At 38.4% G+C, this 19497-nt stretch overlaps 1 protein-coding gene across 10 annotated transcripts in view; it reads left to right on the forward strand.

Annotated features, from left to right (window-relative positions):
- Window positions 1–19497, forward strand: part of LOC125463177 (zinc finger protein 385D-like) — an 850093-nt gene that overhangs the window by 812370 nt on the left and 18226 nt on the right. For all 10 annotated transcript variants that reach the window (XM_059654439.1, XM_059654442.1, XM_048554065.2 and 7 more), the window contains one exon: window positions 14232–14453. In XM_059654439.1, the coding sequence (XP_059510422.1) occupies window positions 14232–14453 (222 nt within the window). The remainder of the gene's footprint in view (window positions 1–14231; window positions 14454–19497) is intronic.

Below are 19497 nucleotides of genomic sequence, written 5' to 3' on the forward strand. Positions count from 1 at the left end.
TTGTACCTATGCTGGTATCATGTGCAGTGACATGGAAAGCTTTTCACTGTTCTCCAGCACTTTCAGACTTGAACATATGTGATAATAAAGTATAAATCTAAAATCTGAACCTATATACCCAGTACCCATGCTTCTGCACCCCCTTTTGAATTGAACTCTCTCTTTTAGATTGTCTTTCAATGTTCTTCTGGAAAATAATCCATTTCTTCACATTTCTCTGCACTGAAACACAACTGCCACCTATCTGTCCACTCCGCCAGCTTGTCCTTTTGGAGCTCCATACTGTCTGTCTCAAGGTTAACAACTCTTCATCTGCAAACTTTGAAATTGCCCTCTGCACACCATGATCTAAAATATTAATATAACCAGAAAAGCAAAGGTTGCAATACCAAGCTCTGAGGAACTCCACTAGAAACGCTGCTCCAGCCTGACTCGGTACTCCTGGTGGATCGACCGGAGCGGTGATTGCATCGGCAGCGATGTGATAGGCCCAGTGTGGAGCTCCTGGTGATGAAGTGGTGGTGGCTGTAGCCCCAGAGCAAGATTCCTGGAATGGACTGTGATGTGCGGTGTTGGTAGGAATGGAGCCTGTTACGGAGACCCCTTTCTTGCATCACCCCCGTCCTGACAAGTGGGGCAGAAGAGGGAAGGAAGAACCCTGTCTTTAAATAAACTTTAGTTCTATCTTAATATCTTCTGTACCTCAAAATGGCACCAGAGTATAGTGCCATATCACACTTTTGACTGTATTTGTTAAATACAACTAACTCTATATCATTCAATTCAATTTAGCTCAAAAAATATCCATTGATTTTTACTTGTTTTTTCCTATTGCTCAGCCAATCTTGTATCCACATTGCTACTGTCCCTCTCATGCCATAACCTATAATTTTCCTCACAAGTCTGATGTGTGGCATTGTATAAATCACTTCTGAAAGTCCATGTACACCACCTCAACACTGTCACACTCATTGACCCTTTCTTTTCTATCCTGGGAAAAACTTCCAGCGAATTAGATAAAAAGAATTTCCCCTTTAAAAATCCATTATGACTCTTCTTCATTAAACCCACCTTTTGATATGTATCTTCTGATTCCATCCTGGATAATGACTTCTAGAAGGTTCCCCTACCACAGAAGTGAAACGGACTGGCCTTATCCTTATAACTTTTCACGGACCGTAATGTTTGCAATTTTCAAGTCTTCTGGCACCTTCAACGTGCCAGAGTCTATGGTAAACTGAAAAATTATGGCCAGAGCCACTGTAATGTCCATTCTCACTTCCTTCAAATGCTTAGATTTATCTCCGCCGGTTCCACCACCATGTCAACTTTAATACTAGCAGTCTATTCAATATTCTTCCCCTACCAATTTTGACCCCTATTAGTGACAAAGTTACCTCCTCTATCACTGTGATCTAAGAAGCACTATTTAGAATATGCAAAATATTGATTTAACATCTTATTTATGCCTCTTAGTGCAAATCCCCATTTAATCCCTAATTGGCCTCACTCTTGCTTCACCACTCTTTCACTCTTTATACGCCTATTTAGGACTTTTTTTGTTGACTACAAGTCTATTCTCATAATTCGTCTTTGCTTCTATAACTTGCTTTTCCACCTCCCTTCTGAAACTTTAGCATTCTTCTTGGTTCTCAGTTTCATTTTCATACTGACACTCATTAGCTTCAGTATGTTAATTTCTATCTTGTATGTCATCCAGGGAGCTCTGGATTTATTTGTCCTATTTTTCCCATTTGAGGGAATGTACTTTGACTGTACCCATTCTCTCTGCTCCTCAAAATAAGTCTATTGTTCAGTTATTGTTCTTTTCCCAGCAGCCTCTTATTCTAGTCAATACTGTCCAGCTGCATTTCAGTTGAATTTGTCAATAGATTTTTCTCACTTTGGATAGCTGCATCTTGTTCTCCATTGCCATCCTGAAGCTTGTAAGACAGTGATCACTGCCTCCTAAACGATCCCCCAGCAGACACCTCAACCGTTTTGCCCACCTCATGTCCGAGAACCAGGTCCAGTAGTGCATCTTTTCTTGTTGGGCTGCACACATACTCCTATGTGTAATCCAGAAACATTTGCCCATTGCTGCTCCCTACAAGTAAACTGATTGCTGTGCCAATTAATCCGGTTTTGATACATCACTACTTTAAGAGCGCCAAATGAAAGGTATAACTTTGAAAGGCTACCTTTCCATCTGACAGTCAGGACCTGATCCAGCAGCATATGCTCAGAATTACAGAAAATATTCTTGGGTGCGTACGCATTGTTGATGATATTGTGTTAATGGGTACAACCAAAATCTAGATTCACTTGAGGCGGCAACTCATTTTCAACATCAAATAGTGCCAGGTCGATGCAAGTCAGGTCAGCTTTTGTGGTTGTAGATAGTCAGGTATTGGATCTGTAAGTACTTATTTGCTCTCTAAGATTAAGAAGAACTGCAGTTGTGAGTCAGAAATTTTACCTTCTTGCCACTGTCTTTCAAAAGAGCTTTTAATGAAAAATAACTCCATATTGACAGCAGAAGGACTATTTACATGTGTTTAAAAAAGTTGAGCTAACATTGTCAACAGAAAATTATAATGGATAAATGAATGATTTTATTGCCACGAGTATTTTACAGTGAGAAAAACAGTAAAATACAGAGTAAAGCTTCTCTACTGTCACAGCTGTCTAGTGTCATATTGAATAGTTTTAAAAATAAGAAAAAGAACAGAAAGAGAGTCCAACAGTCCTGAACTGTCTCATCATCAATGATGCCTGCACCACCATCTAGACTGGACCTAACCAACGTTAAAGTGGTTCAGGGACCATCTTTCACTGTTGGGACAATTCTCCTCTGCTATTCCTTGCCACTGCCTGTGCTGGACCCACCATCAGAGACTTATCTCTTGCCACTGGGGCCACCTCGTTGATGTTGCTGTGATGCCCTTTTGGACCCAAGCAACGATGAAGTCACCGATCCTCAGGTGCTTTCATTCACCGGTGGGACTACCTCACCAAATCGCCTACGCTGATGTAGCAGCCGCGGATTCTGATGACCAGTCCTGTGCTCACCCCAGAAAAGTAAGTAGGGGCTCACTTGAGTCCATGCTGCGCTCACTTGCTGTGCCACAAGATCTGCACTGAACTCACTCGAGTCCATGCTGGGCCCATTTGTCATTGGTGATGCCATCCTAGCTCAGGACAAGACGTAACTAAAGGAAAAGAGAGGAAGAAGAAAGACAAGAAAGGAGAGAAAAGACAAACAGTTGAATTGGATGAGCCCAGCTCAGGAGCCCTACTCCGCCGTCATCTTGATATATCCTTCAATGTTATGATCCAAGGAAGAAGGCAATCATAGAAGTCATAGAGTTAGTAGAGGGCATTCTATAAGATGGCAAACTAATTACATATGGATTCAAATGGCTCTCGTGAGCACAATCCATTTATCCCTCATAGAAAATGAAATGCTCTGCATTTCTGGATCGCCAGAATCCATTCATACTTGTGTATTAAATAATTCACTCGTAAAAACAAACTCAAGCAATTGAAAATTATTGAGTACAAATATTGATGGGTGTACTACCTAGACTGCAACATTATTCAGAAAAATACAAGCTTGATGTCTGTTACAAACTTTGCACCAAAATGTTTACTTTCTGTACATTGAGCAGGCTCCTCAATTTCAAAGATAATGCAAAAATTACACTAGAATTGCAGTTGACAGTATGGACATGGAGGTGGTTGATGTATTTATGTTCAACTTGATGACTTTGGTCTGTACAAATGCAACAAAATTCAGGAAGGAACAACTAATGATGCTGAATTCACTGTGTGAAGCAGCCTATTTCTATGCTGTACATCGTTTATGATGTTATGTAATGAAGTGTAAAACTTCAGTTGACATGTTTGATAAGTACTGTCTTCCATAATGACCTATCACCTTAACAAAGCCTTTCCGATACTCTTTTATAGAATGCTTATTTCTGTGGTCTGATGTCCGTCCCAGAAGGTCTTATACAATGCTTCCGTGCTCTTGAAATTTTCTCCAAGACATCAGCTTTGATGACAACCTGTCTTCCTGCATATAAGGCATTCAAACATGCAGAAAAAATGGAATTAATTCTACCTCTAGAGCAAGGGTAGTATCACACAGAACACAAAATGATTTGGGATTTCACTTCTTTAAATTTGATAAGGAATATATCCTCCAGTCATCTGGAGTGATTTTTCTTTTTGCATGATCTACCCATGGGTAGTGTCAACTTGCATTCTAATTAATTAGCTGACGCCTTATGTAGTGGTTCACTGATAACTTTCACAAGTTATACAGTTTGGGGTTTTTTTTTCATGACCATGATGTTCATGTTTTCCAACAATATCAACAACTATAAATTCTCTTACATTATCAGATAGAATCTGGTCCAGTCCAGTCTCCACCTATTTTTCCATTTCTATGTACCACCATTTTGAATCTTATAATGCAATCTAGAAAGATCAAATATGGTCAAGAGATTAATAACGCGTAGACTTAAAATATTTCTGTCTTTGTTCCAGCTCTTTAAATCCTTGGCAGCTACCTTTTAAAAGTCACATACCAGTAGAAAACATGACATAGTGGGATCCTCCAAACATCTTGGAAATTTTGCTTATCCCTTCCATTAGAGTTGTGTATAATTTATCAATCACATCTGCATCTTTAGCAGGAATTTTTAATCATTGACAAGTAGAATGAAGAAATTGTATTAATAAGATTTTTTTTTTCTCTCAGATGTTTTTAACTTGCTTTAATAACATTAATAACAGCAGGTTTGATAAACAAGTAGAATATTGGGTAAGCTGCAGATCAATTGATTTTCCAGAAACATCAACTTGTCATACCCCATGTGAAAAATTATCTTTCCTTTTTCATAACAGGTTTATTCAAATGATATCTCATGTAGGCTACATAAATATTATAAAATGGTTTAATCCAGTCATCTTGCTTTGAATTACAATTATTATCAGTGATATCAATGTGCTGCCACCGCCAAACCTGAAGCAAGCAGTGTGTTTTATACTCTACAACTTTTTAACAATCCTTACCACTTAATCAAAATAGTAACATTTGAGCCAAACTGTTCCACCGACAGTAAAAATTCTAGAACCATCTGGTAATACGCATTAAACAAGAGTATTATTGAAATATCACAGGAATAAAACACCTCGACAGCAGCAGAATATGTTCAGATTGACCATTACCACAATCGTCTTTCTTGCCTTGAGGAACCTACCCTTCACTATGGGATCAACTGCCCAAAGTTGTACTTCTGGCCATTCCTAAAGCAAATATTAATTGCTCCTTGGATATTCCTGAAATAGATTTGCCTATAAAATGGATTTCCAAATTTATCTTCTATTCTCTTAGCCAGATTTGTTGGAAGTGCTTTCATTCTCTTTATCCATTTTATTCATTCTTCCATTGCTTTGATATCTACATTCACTGTCTGAACTATTTTGAAAACTGGCAACCATTGCGTTTAAAATTCTTTGGAATGGGCACTCCAGAATATCTCATTATTCCTTGAACTTTGAAACAGGACATTTTTTTTAATGCAACAGACAGCTGGTTCAGTGTGTGATCTTCAAGAACTAAACACCTGTTAGAATCTCTAGCCTGCCATTACAAGGTACAGGGAATTTAAAAGTAGTACTATGTCAAGGATTCCTAGTGTGAATTATGTTAAATTTTTTTAATGCAGTTTAATGCAGTACACTATCAGTTTTCAGAAATCTGTTAACTTCTGCCTATGCCTCATAGGCATTTAAGAAATCAATTTTTGTAGACTTGTAGAACTCTTAAAAGAAAAATTCCAAATCTTCTTCACTGTTTGACTGACAAGTATCCAGCTCACATACATTTCTTTTCTTTTGTCTTGGAGGAAATGTAAATGCTAAGGCCATTTTTTTTCTTTGTTCAGGATGTAACCTATGATCAAATATTTGTCCTTTCACTGATCATATGATTCAGACCTCTGAAGTATCAGGAGATACCCTGACAAATTACACTTTCTACCATCTTTCATGAGTGCAACTAAAATTTTAATAATCTGTCTTAATTATTTTCATTGTTTTTGAACTTTAACGACAGGCAGCCATCCCCTGCAGTATATTACACACCAGAAAGCTCGACTGTAAAGGGTAAAAGTGGAGCCAATCTTTATATAATTTTATAAGCACTTATTTACAAAGGTACATTTGACAAACACAGACCTCCTAACCCAACAATCATCCTTTCAGATTATCATTTTTTTAAATTGCACAATTATATCCTTAGTTATTTCTTACTGCTTCCCTATAATTAATTACAACTAATATGCATTTTTTGTCATGTGCCATCGTTAGTATGTTGGCGTAACATTAAGAATCATGTTCATAGTATCTTTGATAACAAAGTGTGAAGCTGGATGAACACAGCAAGCGAAGCAGCATCTCAGGAGCACTGAGATGCTGCTTGGCCTGCTGTGTTCATCCAGCTTCACACTTTCTTATCTTGGATTCTCCAGCATCTGCAGTTCACAATATCTCTGTTTGTAGTATCTTTGTTGTGTTATAGCATGTGGCCTGGGGGCATAACTATCTGACTTGAATCATGACATGCAATGGAAGCATGCCACTTCTTAAAAATTAAACTGAATATGCCTACGATTATATCAGTGAGTATTAAAATTCTGTTGGATCTTTCAATACTATTTCACTCATATTCAATTTTTTTTTAGGTTGTGAAGAATAACATCCACATTGCTGCATCAGATAAAAATACCCTGATAGAGGCAATAATTACACAGTACAATTGACACTTAATAGAAAACGGAGAAAGTAATAAGCCACAAATATGCGGTCTCTGATTTCAGTTGGCACTAGATTGGAGGGTGGAATCATTTTTTTCTGGAACTATGGAATAATAAGCGAAAGAGCTCCTGAAGAAAAGCCTCAGTTTAGTAAAAACCATGAATCGGCGAATAAAAGAGGCATGTCAGAAGAAATTCACACAGTCTACTGGGGATTATTTTTCTAGTAATAAGTTGCACAAGCTAACCTGGAGTGGCATGTTTTTAGTATCTAGCGATGTGTAATGAAGAAGGATGAATAAGAGTTCAGTGTCCTCTTGGGGTTAGTGATCACATGATAGAATTTCAAATTCAGTTTGAACAGCGCAGTTCGAGACTCAAACCAGTGTTAACTTCAACACAACTACAGAGGTATGAAGGAAGAGTTCTCTAAAGGTGCTGGGAAAATAGACTAAGGAGAAAGTCGGTAGCTGAGCACTGGCAGACTTTTAAACAGATATTTTATAATGCTTGGTGAAAATGTATTCTGGACACAAAAAGGGATGAGATGGATGAATGACGCATGATTAACCAGAAAAGTCAAGAAGTATATCCAATCAAAAACTAAGGCTTGTTATGCAGGAAAAAAACAATGGTAGACCTAAGGCCAGGTGCGAAGAGAAAGAGTAGCCAAAATGAATGTGGGGCCCTTAGAGGATACAACTGGTGAATTGATAACAGGGAAACAGGGAAATGCCAGATAAGTTAAACCAATATTTCTTCATGGTGAAAACACTCTAAGCATCCCAAAGATATTAGGATGAGATTGGTACTAATGGGAGGAAAGGTATTAGACCATAAGAAGTAGGAACGGGAGTAAGCCAATTCATTCCTTCAAACCTGATCCACCATTCGTAAAGGTCATAGCTGATCTGACACTCCTCATGTCAACATCTTTGCTCTTTCTGTCACAACCTTTGATTCCCCAACTGATCAAGAATCTATCTATCTCAGCCTTCAATATATACAAGGACTCTGTCCCTATAGCTCTCTGTGGCAAGGGAGTTCCAAAGACACTCAACTCTGAGAGAAAAAAAAATCCGCCTCGCCTTAGTCTTAAATTGGCACCCCTTAATTTTGAGACTATGCTGTCTGGTCTTATGCTCAAGCCCCTCTGAATTGTGAACAAAAACAAAGTTGCTGGAAACGCTCAGCAGGTCTGGCAGCATCTGTGAAGGAGAAAACAAAGTTAATGTTTTGGGTCCGGTGACCCTTTCTCAGAACTGGGTTTGTTTCAAAAATATCAGTTATGTTCTTTTAAATTCCTAATGAATAAAGTCCTACCCTGTTTGGCTATTCTTGATAAATCAAGGCTTGCATCTCAGTAATCAGCCTCATGCATATCTTTTGAACTGCTTCCAATGCCAATATATCTTTCTTTAATATGAAGATAAATCTTCAGACAGTACTCTATTTGCAGTCTGTCACACTGTGGAACAAGATTTCCCTATTTTTGAATTCCAAACCCCGAGCCATAAAAAGCAAAATTCCACTTGTGTTCTTACTTACTGACTGCACCTGCACACTACTGTCTTGTGCTTCAGATAGAAGAACTGTAAATTCCTCTGCGATGTACTGTTTTGGAGTCTATCTGCATTGAGTCAATCTGATTAGATATTGAGATGTCATCAAAGATCAATCCTGAACCAGGATGGTCAGCCTCTTTATCCATCATTGGTATAATGCACTTGGAATACTGTGTGTATAGTCTTGATCATCACTGAACAAAAAGCTATTAAAGCAGCCACAGCTCATCTTCTTCCAGTACCCTCATCCATGTGTTTGTTACCTCTGGACTTGATTATTCCATTGCTTTCTGGGATATTCCCTATGAATCTAAGCTTGTGCAAAGCCTTAAGTTTCACCAAGATCCATTCATACATTTCCCCTATATTTTGATTATGTGCATTGGCTCCAGAAATATCTTGGCTTTACTATCCTCTTCTTTGTTTCAAATCATTCCATAGCCATGTCCATCCCACATCTGTAATCTCCAGCAGTTCAGTAACCCCCCCAAGCTATCTGTGCTCCTCTAATTCTGATCTCTGAAGAATTCCAAAATTTAATAGCTTAACTACTTTAACAGTTTTGCTCCTAGGGTTCTGCACCCCTCTACCTTTTCCTCTTATGTTAAGATTCTGCTCTTGACCCATTTCTATCCAACTAAGCCTTAACATCAGTGGATTGGTGTCAAATTTTGTTCAATTATGCGCCTGTGAAATGGCTCAGATGTTTTAACATAGTAAAGGTACTATTAGAGTAAAATTGTTATTATTATTGCTAGTACAAAAAAGAGAAGACAGAGTGATTGAGAGGATAGAGAGATTGGATCATTATCATATACTATGTAAACCTAGTATGTTCATTGTAAAACAAAAGATTGTGAGGTGACACAGTAGATAGGTGGATTGGCCATGCTGAATCACCCAGAATCTCCAGGGAATGTGCGGGCTTGGCTGACTAGCCATAGTAAATGCAAGGTTGTTGGAATAGGGTAGGGGGTGAATCTGGGTGGAATGCCCTTCGGAGGATCAGTGTGTGCTCACTGGACTAAAAGGCCTGCTTCCACATGATGGAGATTGTGTTTTATGTTATAATAATGCATCAGAGGTTATGTTCTTGTGAATACATTTTCCAGTGTACAATAGCGACAAGTAATTGCTGAAGGATTTGGAAGTTTGTAACAGAAATACCCAGGGAGAGTCAAATGTTTTGATTCGTTGCTGGAAATATAATTAATTGCTTCCCTACATGTTTGAAAAGTTGCCACTAAAATAGTCTCACAACAGCTGTTTTACCTCCATAGTAGTTACAACATTAACATAATACTCCGTAAGTCTTCCCAATGCAATTCTGATGAGTTTTCTTTTTATGGTGCTGCCATGCCCCAACTCTTAGCATTGTTGGAGGTTGAAATATTTGGCTGAGGTGTCAAGCAAAAGAAAATTTTACATGAATTGAACGGAACATGTATTTAACAGTGTTCAGATTTCCCTGTTTCTGACATTGTAAGCACCTGAAAATCTGAGATTAAAACGGAAAATGCCAGAATTACTCAGCCATCTGGAAGTATCTGTAGAGGTTCAGAGTTAATGTTTTATTTTCTCCAATTCTGAGGAAAGAACATCGATACATCGATCCAAAAAACTTGCTGTTTCCCTTTCCACAAATGCAACCAGATCTGCTAAGCGTTCATAACATTTCCTGTCATCATAAAGGTTTGATTTTATAAAATTCACTCAGCAGTAGTAGGTTGTTCCAATGTCAGTATGCTATATTTCAAAGCAATATCAGATGAATTGTTAACCAAACTTTGGGCAATATAACTTACCGAGGGTTTGAGATTGACAGAGCAATGTAAGTCGTAAAGGATGGCAATCAAGTTTTATTTCAAAATTGAGGATGGAAAGCTTCCACTGTTTTTATGCAATCTGTAGTTAGTTTCCAAAGGAAGTCATACCATGAAAGGAGATTATAAAATGCTTAGTCTCCAAATGCAGACACAGGCAGTGCCAGGGACTGGAAGCCAGGGTTGGATGCAATGTTAACAAAATTGCAGAATTAGCCCATATTATTGATATACAGTCCTTCTTCTCAGATCATGGTATGGCATTACGTATCTCCCCATCAATCAATGCATTTTTGTAGTTATTAGTGGGATGATGAACTTTATTTGAGCTTTACTCCACTGGTACCAAATTACCTCTGATAAGGCACGACAGAATGGAGTCAATTGTAAATTTACAGTTCACAACAAGGAACTCTCATTGGCTGTATGGAGATCAAAATGACTAAAGGGCAGAAAGTAGAGTTCAGTGGTGGATATTGATTCAGAGATAGTAGGAACTGCTGATGCTGGAGAATCTGAGATAACAAGGTATAGAGCTGGATGAACACAGCAGGCCAGGCAGCATCAGAGGAGCAGCAAAGCTGACATTTCGGGTCTAGGACCTCCCCCCACCCCACACCATTTCTGAAGAAGGGTCCAGAGCTGAAACATCAACTTTCCTGCTCCACTGATGCTGCTTGGTCCGCTGTGTTCATCCAGTTCTACACCTTGTTATTTCAGTGGTGGATAGTTGTTTTTCAGTATGGACTCAGGTGTGCAGTGGCATTTTCCAGGCATCAGTGATGGATTACACTCATGCTCTTGATGAAAGCTATTAACAATGGACTTTACTGGAGGGGTGTCATTTCAAAGTTTACAAGCAGAATAAAACTCAAAAGTGTACTTTGCTATAGGGAAACCAAAATGTGCAGTGGGGATTGATAGGATAACTATTATAAAGAACTGACATTCATCCAAAATGGAGGAATATTTACTTTTCAAACCAAAGCAGCTATTTGTTGGGTACAAGCTGTAATTCAGTTGGCAGGTACACGACGATAAATGAAACACAGTACATTATATTTTGCCAACCAAAGGTGAGTTGATCAAATAGAGAAATTTCTTGACTCACCCAGTCAGTCTTGGTGAAAATGTACTGAGGGGCACAATTTGTGCTTCATCAGTCTGGGGTCATGGGGTACAGTTTACCAAATGGAGCCATACCCACTGACCCCAGGTGCAGCATACCTTGCGGGAGTCGACAAGTGCCAGGCAGGCTAATTAAAGGGTGTAACTTGGTTCTCTGGAACTTTGTACCAGTAGTATTTAGAAGATGTTAGACTCTCTGGCTCTCACCTCTCAATCTGCCATTCACCAAACCCTATGGGCCTTGCACCTTCCATACAAATTCATGCCAATTCAATGCCAACTCATTACTTCCAGCTACTCTCCATAGCCCCTCTGTCCATCCAACTGAATGATCCAACTCAATGACAAACCACGCACCTTTCATTTCTGTTCTCCCTGTATGAATAATTGTAGGTAATACCATATCCATGGTAGAGAGAAAAAAAAACATTCATTTACAAATATTCTTTTGAAAAAATATGTTGTTCCTACAACTTACCAATCAGGCAAATCATTCAAATATCAAAATCAGGTGCATATGAGGTATGACTATGAGTCCAGAGCCAATGAAAACATTAGTTCAGCAGGGTGTTCTGTTTTGTCAAGTGAAACGAATTGTTGACTTTACTTGATTGATACCCTTGCTCCTGCTTGAAGCTATTCCTGCCAGGAGATCTGCTGTTATGGTTTACTATAGTCATCTGTCTATGCTATTGGCACAAATCCACTGAAGCTCATCACAGTTCTGAAGAAGAGTGATATCATCTCAAACACTAGCTTCAGTTCTCTCTGCACAGATGTTGCCAGACCTGTTGAGTTTCGGCAGGACCTTCTGTTTTTATTTTATCATGAATATGTGAAACTTACCAAGAAAAGTTAAAAAATTCAAACAGGAGGTACGGATTTAAGTTTCAATGCCCGTTTGTAACAATCCTTTAGCTCAGATTGGTTCATTTTTAATGATGTATCTATGGGATGCACAACCTGTAATCAGCTAATTGGTGTGGCCATTTTAAGCTAAGTTCTTTTTTCTTCCTTTCTAATATTCATTTTATTCCATGAAAATTTCAGGTGATTAAACAGATAATGAAAGTCCATATTTTATTACAAACGCCACATTACATAATGTGATTGCATTAACTTGAAAATCCATTAATCTCTGTTTGCAAGAGTGTTTTGGATGCTCTTTCTTTTGTTTGTTCAAAAGAAGAGGAAGTAATTGTAACAGGTCCTAAGTGTGCAACTCCATGCACTAAACAGTGTAGTGTCCGTAGTGTGTGCAAATCAGGTATAGGATGCAACAAAGGGGAGCAGTCATAATTCTGATGCTAACATGGAAGCTATGCAGAGAGTAAGAGATTGAGTGTCTTTATTTTGAAACTCTGTTATTGCATTATTGCCAGCTTGTTGAAACAGTACTTATGGCATTGGCAAAATCAACCATCACTCTCTTCACTGTTACTGAGCTGTTGCCGAGCATATGGTAACCATTATTGGCAACAAGAATAAACTCCTTGCTGTTTATTTGCACATTCTGCTTTTATTTTTCAAATGAAGTATCATTAAGCATACTGAAGGGAACATTAGCTAACGTTTTCACTGGTGGAAGAAATCAAAAAAATAAATAGGTGCAATCAAACAATCAAAAGGAACAGGCACCATCAGAGAAATGGCAAATATAATACAATTTTGTTTTATAAGCATTATTATACCAGTGCTAGAATATAAAAGCAGAACTCATGATGTATTGATTCCGTAAATTTTATGGACAATTTTGTTTTTAACTTTGCAACAACCATCAAAAATTTATGTATGACACAGCTCACTGTAGTAGGATCACTTTCAGTTACTCAGTTTTCCATTTTCGTACTGCTGTTTGTGAGATCTTGCTTGCAAAGATGGCTTTGGCATTTCCTATGTAATGAAAATCACTAAACTTCAAAGTGCTTCATTGGCTGTGAAGATCTTTGGGACATTCTGATGGCCTTGAATGGTGTTCCGTAAATACAACTACTTTTCTTCCTTAGCAGACAGTGAAAGAAAATTCTAGAACCCATCATATAAGATACAGATCTTCCATTTACAGGCAGAAAGCTGGCTTTAAGTGGCTGTAACATCTCTTTGAATTAACACAGCCTAATGGATGAGCTGCTCAGGAAGTGTAATTGGTGCTGGCAAGTGCCCATGAATATTCGAAAGAGACCCAATCACAGACATGAATGGGGCTTGAAACAACCTCATTAATGACAGATGCCTTGCTCATCACTGGCCAAAAACAAAATTAAAATTCACCTTTAAATTGTCTACCTTTCAGTAAAATTAGAGAAGATGGAAATGTTTGCTCTGCAAAGGCACGATAAATTGGGTTTTGACAAGATGACAACGCATGATGATCCATTTTACTTCACAGAAGATTCAGGTTTAGCCAGTCTTTATTCACATGCTGTACAGAGAAAGGATCATTGTTCCATTTATCACAAAGCATTGTAAATTCCAAGGAAACCATCGTAAAGTTATATCGCAACAGTTTTCCATGATGGTTCTCCAATACAGCTGGACTTTTTCTTTACAATTTGTGATTTATGGAAGAAAATCATTGGCAAATGTTGCAGGACACAATGGATTGTTGCTGAAATTCATTGACTTCAAACAGCATGCGGAGGAAAGAATCAAAGGCCTCCCCTTAATATAATCCTTATCAATTTATATCAACAGAATTATCAACTTATCCATGGCCAAATATTGAAATGTGTATTGAAAGAGTGAAGTGATTAAATTGCATTTAACAGTTGATGGATTAGACTTCTGTTTAGAATACAGTTAATATCTTTGCTATATTTACTGAAAGCTAGCTGTGTGACAGAAATTGTTTGGATTCATTTTCATACATTTGCTTTATGTTGCTCTAGACACCACTCAAGGGGCTGCAACAATATCAAAAGTGACAACGCTGGCAAGTGATAGTGTAACAACGGAATCCATTTCCAGGTCAGAAAAATCCTTCGCATCCAGCAACTACAACACAGCCCTTTCCAAGGAAACAGAAGAAGAGAAAGCAAAACGGTTACTTTATTGCTCCCTCTGCAAAGTGGCTGTCAACTCTGCCTCACAATTGGAAGCACACAACAGTGGTAAGTTATTGGAATCTGATTTCTTAACTACCAATTCTAAAATTAGTAGCCTTTAAACAAAGCACATTTATTCAACTACAATCTTTCCATTAGAAATTTAGCTTCTTTATTTTGTTGTTAAGATACTTTGATAAAACAGTGAAAGCACACTTGTTCAGCAAAAATAATGTGGCGTTAAATAGGAACGTAAGAATTGATAGCTTAAGTATGATAAAGAACTAATGCACGGCTGAAGATTTCTGACTACGTCATGAAACTGCTGAGGACTCTCAGCAGTGGTGTAAACTGGCAGTAGCACAGCAACTGCCTGTTATGAACCCTGACCCAATTTCTCTAAGAATAAACACAAAGGTTATGAAATGGGCACCTACCAGTCATTTTCTGCTTCAGTTAAATGTTAAATCAGTCACATAAATCAAATGAGCAAAGTGGAGGGTGTTTTTTCCTCTGTTCCTTAAGTCAGTGAGTCATGCTCTGCAACAAGTCGAGGGGGCAAAAACAATCTTTAGGCTGGCCTTCATGTGAGACGAGAAGGGTCGGCAAGCTTTCTGACTGTAAAAATGCTTCAGTTCAATCTGTCCAAGGCGTCCTCTGAAGTCTACATAAGCATGTAACGTTCACCAGACATCATGCAGCAACAGAAGACTTGGCTGATTGATTTCCTCTGGGAGACCTCAGCCAGCAAAACCAGGGTTCAAAGCTTGAGCCTTCTGGTCTTTATGGCTTAATATCATGTGCCAAAGCAATTAACCACTGAAGTATTAGAGCAACCCCAGCTAAGTTGCTTTACACAGCAACCTGAAACCCTGTTTCACCCTGTGCTGTGTTTCATCCACATCATACTATAAGCCATCTATGACTTGCCTCCAAATATTTCTATAGCATACAATATATACATTTGTACATTTTACTAGCCAAGTTTGGTGCCTCTTTTTTAGCCCCAGATGCTTAGGTTTATAGAATGTGTGAAGTTTGCACATTCTCCCCGTGTCTGCGTGGGTTTCCTCTGGGTACTCCGGTTTCCTCCCACAGTCCCATGTGATGAAGGGACAATATTTCTGCATTCAGTTGGATTTTTTTAAGCCTGGTGACTGCAATGAAAGATAATTAGGCTGACAATTTGAGTAACTTAACAAAAGAGACAAATAATTTAGGAGAAAGAACTGCGGTTGTTGGGCATCTGAAACAAAAACAGACACTGCTGGACTAGCTCAATGGGTCTGGCAGCATCTGTGGGGAGAAAACAAAGTTAACATTTCAAATCCAATGACCCTTCTTCAGAACTGATATTACTTAGGAAAAGTAGTAGTTATGCTGAAAATGGGCATGCGGGACAAGAGGTGAGCAGACCTCTGTCCTCCAGCATAAATACTGTCTTTTCGCCATTGCTGTTAGTTCCGATGAAGAGTCACCAGACATGAGACATCAACTGTGTTTTCTGTCCATGGATGCTGCCAGACTTGCTCACTTTCTCCAGCAATTTCTGTTTCTAATTCAGAAAAGTAATGCGTGTGTTGACATTATGATCATAAAATATTCTTTAAACGTCTGAAATATCATATTATTTTCCTTAGACCTTCCATTTAATCTTGGAATAAAAATACCAGTTTATGAAACAAAAGTACTTTGATTAGAAAATCAAAACATAGCCCATGCCCTTCACTGAATTGAACAAACGATTAAGAACAGCAGAGGATAGAATTGACAGGCATATTGTTGTTGTCCTATCAGCTATCTGCCTTAAGCATAACTTTTATGAAGTCATTTCAACTGAATAAAATACTGTCGAAAAAGTGGTTGAACTTGCAGTCACATGTTAGTCCACATGCTTGATGATCATTTTCTTCAATGCCGTGTAAGCAAGGATATTTGGACTACCACAACTGTCATTGTGCATACAAAATCATGTATTGTATCATATCAGTGGCCATCATCTTCTTCTTTGTTATATCATTAATCTAAAACTGGCGGCACAGTGGCTCAGTGGTTAGCACTGCAGCCTCACAGCGCCAGGGACTCAGGTTTGATTCCAGCCTTGGGTGACCATCTGTGTGGAGTTTGCACATTCTCCCCGTGTCCACGTGGGTTTCATCCGGGTGCTCTGGTTTCCTCCCACAGTCCAAAGATACGCAGGCTAGGTGGATTGGCCATGCTAAATTGCCCGTAGTGTTCAGGGGTGTGTGGGTTATAGGGGGATGGGTCTGGGTGGGATGCTTCAAGGGGCAGTGTGGACTGGTTGGGCCGAAGGGCCTGTTTCCACACTGTAGGGAATTTAATCTAAAACATTCACTTTTTTCCTATTCTTTCCAATATAGTTTAATTCCTGTAAGTCACAGGATGACCATTGTAATATTTGCTAATTGTAGCATTAAGTAACTTATGAAGAATCTTGGCAAGGCTAATTTCAGTGTTAAGCCTCAATTAAGAGGAATAAGTGTCACAGGAAAGGTGGGAAGATCCATGCTCCAATTCTTTAATCTCTGCATCTCAACGTGGAGGCACCATGACGCGTGCATAATATTTCTCAGTTTATCATTACAACTAATCTGAAAGTAGCATATTATGTAAAACATTTTCTTTAACAGAATTTGTATTTATCTTCAGACAATGGGTTTATTGAGAAACCCATGTTGATGGCTCTGACCTTCGGGATAAATTTTAAATCGTTTCACACTATACTATAATATTTAGATGGCCTGCCCTTATTCAGTTCTCAGCATTACCTTATTACAATGTATCTAAACAGTCAATCAGAGCTCTAAATCTTCCATTTACCTCTATATCCTGATCTGAGGAGGAGACAGTGACATTGCGCTGGACTCGTGATCTAAAACCTAAGGCTTATGTAAGAGTGATAGAGGTCTATGGTACAAAAAACACCCCTTCAGCCCATCAAGTCTGAACTGGTCAAAAACAGCCACCTAAGTGTTCTAATCCCATTTTGCAGCACTTGGCCCATAGCCTGTCGGGCTTGGCATTGTAAGTCTAAGTACTTCTTAAATGTTGTGAGGATTTCTGCCTCACCCACCCTTGCAGGCTGTGAGTTCCAGATTCTCACCATCTTGCAGCTGAAAAAAAGTTCTCCTCACATCCTGCCTAACCTTCCTGCCCCTTAAAATTTATGCTCTTGGTGATTGATTCCTCCTTAAAGTGTAAATGTTTCATTCCATTTACCTTGGCTATGCTCATAGTTTAATAACTTAAGTGTTCTGCGGGTATACATTAGAATCCCATTGTTGCAGATGGTAAAATTTGAATTCAATTAAAAAAAAATTTGGAATTAAGAAACTACCTTAATGGCAACAATGTAACCACATTGTAATGTAACATTGGAAAGTGGTTACATTGTTGCCATTAAGGTAGTTTCTTAATTCCAATTTTTTTTATTGAATTCAAATTTGGAATGTAACATTTGAAAGTGGTGCATTTTTTAAATTAAGTTTAGGCATTGCGTAGTTCCCAGTCAGATTTCTGGCAGAATCAAGCCCGAGAAAAATTAGAAGGTTGAAAACTTTGGGCAGAACGATGGGGATTCCTTACTTTGTGAAACTGGCAGGTGAGGATCTATACAAGCACATTAATTAGGACTTCACTTCTGTCGGAACAAGTAAACTCAGGTAATTTATACTTCAAACTGCAGTTAGTAGTGAATGAACAGCCTTTGGATGTTTTGGGGTACAATCTTATAACTTATTATAAAGGTATTTTATGGCTAAAAACAGGATATGTGCATCTGCCTGAGAGGATGAGCACTGGACTGTCTTACTGAGAAGGTACTTTACAAATGCATGGAAGCCTAAGTGATTGAATTGAGATTTAATTGTAACTCTCAAGTATTTCAACTAGTTGGTTTACTTTAAGGCATGATGCATTATTACAAATGTAGAGGAGAGCGGCTAATCTTATTGAACCTGCTGTAAGATTGCCAAAATCACCTTGAGCAGTATGCTTAGCATATAAAGGTCACAAAGAATGAAGAGATACAGTTGTGGCAGAAATGTCATTAATACAGTTGCAGAATGGTATGTAATGGGCAAATTAATTTTAATGCGGATAGATATGATGTGGTGCATTTTGGCAAGAAATATACTCGTTGAATAATATGTGATCCAATTGGTTAAAGGAGCAAAGGGGCCTTGGGGTATAGACACAAAAATTGCAACTGGCTTTATTAAACCTTATGGTTAATTTTAAAGAAAAGTATACCAAGTACTTGGGTATAACCCTCGACAGATCAACAGAAAAGTAGAGAAGTTACGTTCTTATGTGTTGATGCTTAGTTAGAACACACTTGGTCTATTGTGCACAGTGCTAGTCTCCATACTATAGAAAGAATATAAAGTCACAGAAGATGGTACAAGAGCTGAAAGCAAAATTGAGATGCTATACCTGTTAGGAAAGATTGAATAATATAGTGTCTTTCCTCTAGAAAAAAGAAGACAATACCTGAGAGAGATCTTCAAGATTCTGAAAAAATGTAGTAGATTTGTCTTAGATAAGACATATTGATTTGTTGCTTGGGGTGGGGAGAAATATACAATAATAGTCACTAATAGATCTAATGCAGAATTCGAGAAAAGTCCTTTGTCCAAAGAATGTTTGGAATGTGGAACTTGTTCAACAAGGAGTAGTTGAAGCGACTAATGTAAATACATTTAGCGAGTTTTGAGAAGATTTGTAGCTCAGGTTGATGCTGGATGTGAGTTTGCTCGCTGAGCTGGAAGGTTAGTTTTCAGACGTTTCGTCATCATTCTAGGTAACATCATCAGTGAGCCTCCGATGAAGTGCTGGTGTTATGTCCCGCTTTCTATTTATAGGAAGGAAACCTAAACATATAAATAGAGAGCGGGACATAACACCAGCGCTTCGTCGGAGGCTCACTGATGATGTTACCTAGAATGGTGACGAAACGTCTGAAAACTAACCTTCCAGCTCAGCGAGCAAACTCACATCCAGTAAATGCATTTAAGCGGACCTGGATAAGTACATGGAGATGAACTTTAAGCTGCATATGGAGGTGCATTTTGATGCATCAATACCCACA

The sequence above is a fragment of the Stegostoma tigrinum genome, chromosome 2 (genome assembly GCF_030684315.1).
Source record: "Stegostoma tigrinum isolate sSteTig4 chromosome 2, sSteTig4.hap1, whole genome shotgun sequence".
Lineage (NCBI taxonomy): Eukaryota > Metazoa > Chordata > Chondrichthyes > Orectolobiformes > Stegostomatidae > Stegostoma > Stegostoma tigrinum.